The sequence below is a fragment of the Colobus angolensis genome, unplaced genomic scaffold, assembly GCF_000951035.1.
Source record: "Colobus angolensis palliatus isolate OR3802 unplaced genomic scaffold, Cang.pa_1.0 Scaffold6808, whole genome shotgun sequence".
NCBI classification, from domain to species: domain Eukaryota; kingdom Metazoa; phylum Chordata; class Mammalia; order Primates; family Cercopithecidae; genus Colobus; species Colobus angolensis.
Window position 1 is genome coordinate 1 of NW_012120497.1, and position 1269 is coordinate 1269.

General features: G+C 66.6%; 1 protein-coding gene across 1 annotated transcript; it reads right to left on the reverse strand.

The window, feature by feature from the left end:
* Positions 1–6: 6 nt before the first annotated feature.
* NAT8L (N-acetyltransferase 8-like (GCN5-related, putative)) lies at positions 7–746 on the reverse strand (the record flags this gene model as incomplete). The annotated part of the gene is made up of 1 exon (XM_011926380.1): positions 7–746. A coding segment is annotated over one exon (368 nt), but the record flags the coding sequence as incomplete, so codon positions are not given.
* Between the last annotated feature and the right edge of the window lie 523 nt (positions 747–1269).

Consider the following 1269-nt stretch of genomic DNA (forward strand, 5'->3'; position numbering starts at 1 on the left):
GCCGGAGCCTGGCCCCGGGCTCTGCTGCGAGGTTCTGTGCTTGGTGAGCGAGGCTGGGCCTTCCCCAGTGGCGGCGGGCAGGGCAGCGTCGTGGACAACTGTGGCGGTCCAAGATGCCACTCTTCATGTGGCAAGCCGCCCGGGCAGGTGGGGAAGGGCGAGGGGCTGTGGCGACAAACAACCCACCCCCACCAGTGTCGCGGAAGAGCAACAGCCCCGCACCCCCCAGAACCAGCCAGACAACCGCAGGATGTTGAAAAGGGAAAACCCAACCCAAACGCCAGGTGAGCGTCTGAAAGCAGAGGCCGCGCCGGGCGGCGGGCAGGCGGGCACAGGCGGACAGGGCGGCCGGGGTGGCGGGCGGGTGAGCGCTGGCGGTCACTCCTCGCGCAGCTGCAGGCGGTAGCGGTGGTAACGGACCTGGAAGAAGAGGCGCTCGGCCAGCGAGAGGGTCATGCCAGGCAGCACGTAGTGGTCACTGGCGCCCATGTGTCTGAAGCCCAGCGACTCGTAGAGCTTGTGGGCGGCCACCTTGACGGCCGTGGTGCCCAGTACCACCGCGGAGTAGTTGTGCACCACGGCGAACTCCAGCACCTTCCGGCCCAGCGCCTTGGCGATGCCCTTGCCGCGGAAACGCGAGTCCACAGACATCCGCAGCAGCTCCACCGTGTTGTCCTCCTCGTGAGCCCGTGCGGCCACAATGCCCACCACGTTGCCATCCAGCACGGCCACCCAGAAGCAGGAGCCTGCAGGGGACAGGGTAGTTAGGGACACCCAGTGAGGAAGGCTGGGGAGACCCCTCCATCTCTGGGGTGAGACAGGGCCAGGGGCTGGTAGGGGTCCCCTCCAGCCAGACACCAAGTCAGGGCAGTGGGACACCCAGTCCCGGCAGCCCCCCAGTCCTAGCTCTGCCAGAGCCAAGGGAGGGGCAGCCACTATTCAGGACAAGCAGGTAGAGCCCCCCTCTAGAGCTCCTTAAGCACAGAAAGCCAGCCCAACACCTGTTACCCAACAGCCCAACAGCCAGGACTCACTCAAGCCTGGAGGCTGCGCTGCTCAGAGTGGTGGTCAAAGGCCCGAGTCCCTCCTCTGAGACCAACAGCTGGGGCAGGCTTTGCGCAGTCAGGCCCCTGCCCTGCCCGGCTCCTCCAGACCCAAATGTCTCGATGGCCTGGGCCACCCCGAACAGGCCATGGTGCAGCCAAACTGCTGTGGCTCCTGGCCACCCAGGTTCACCCGGGGCCATCACGGCCAACTCCAGCACCCACA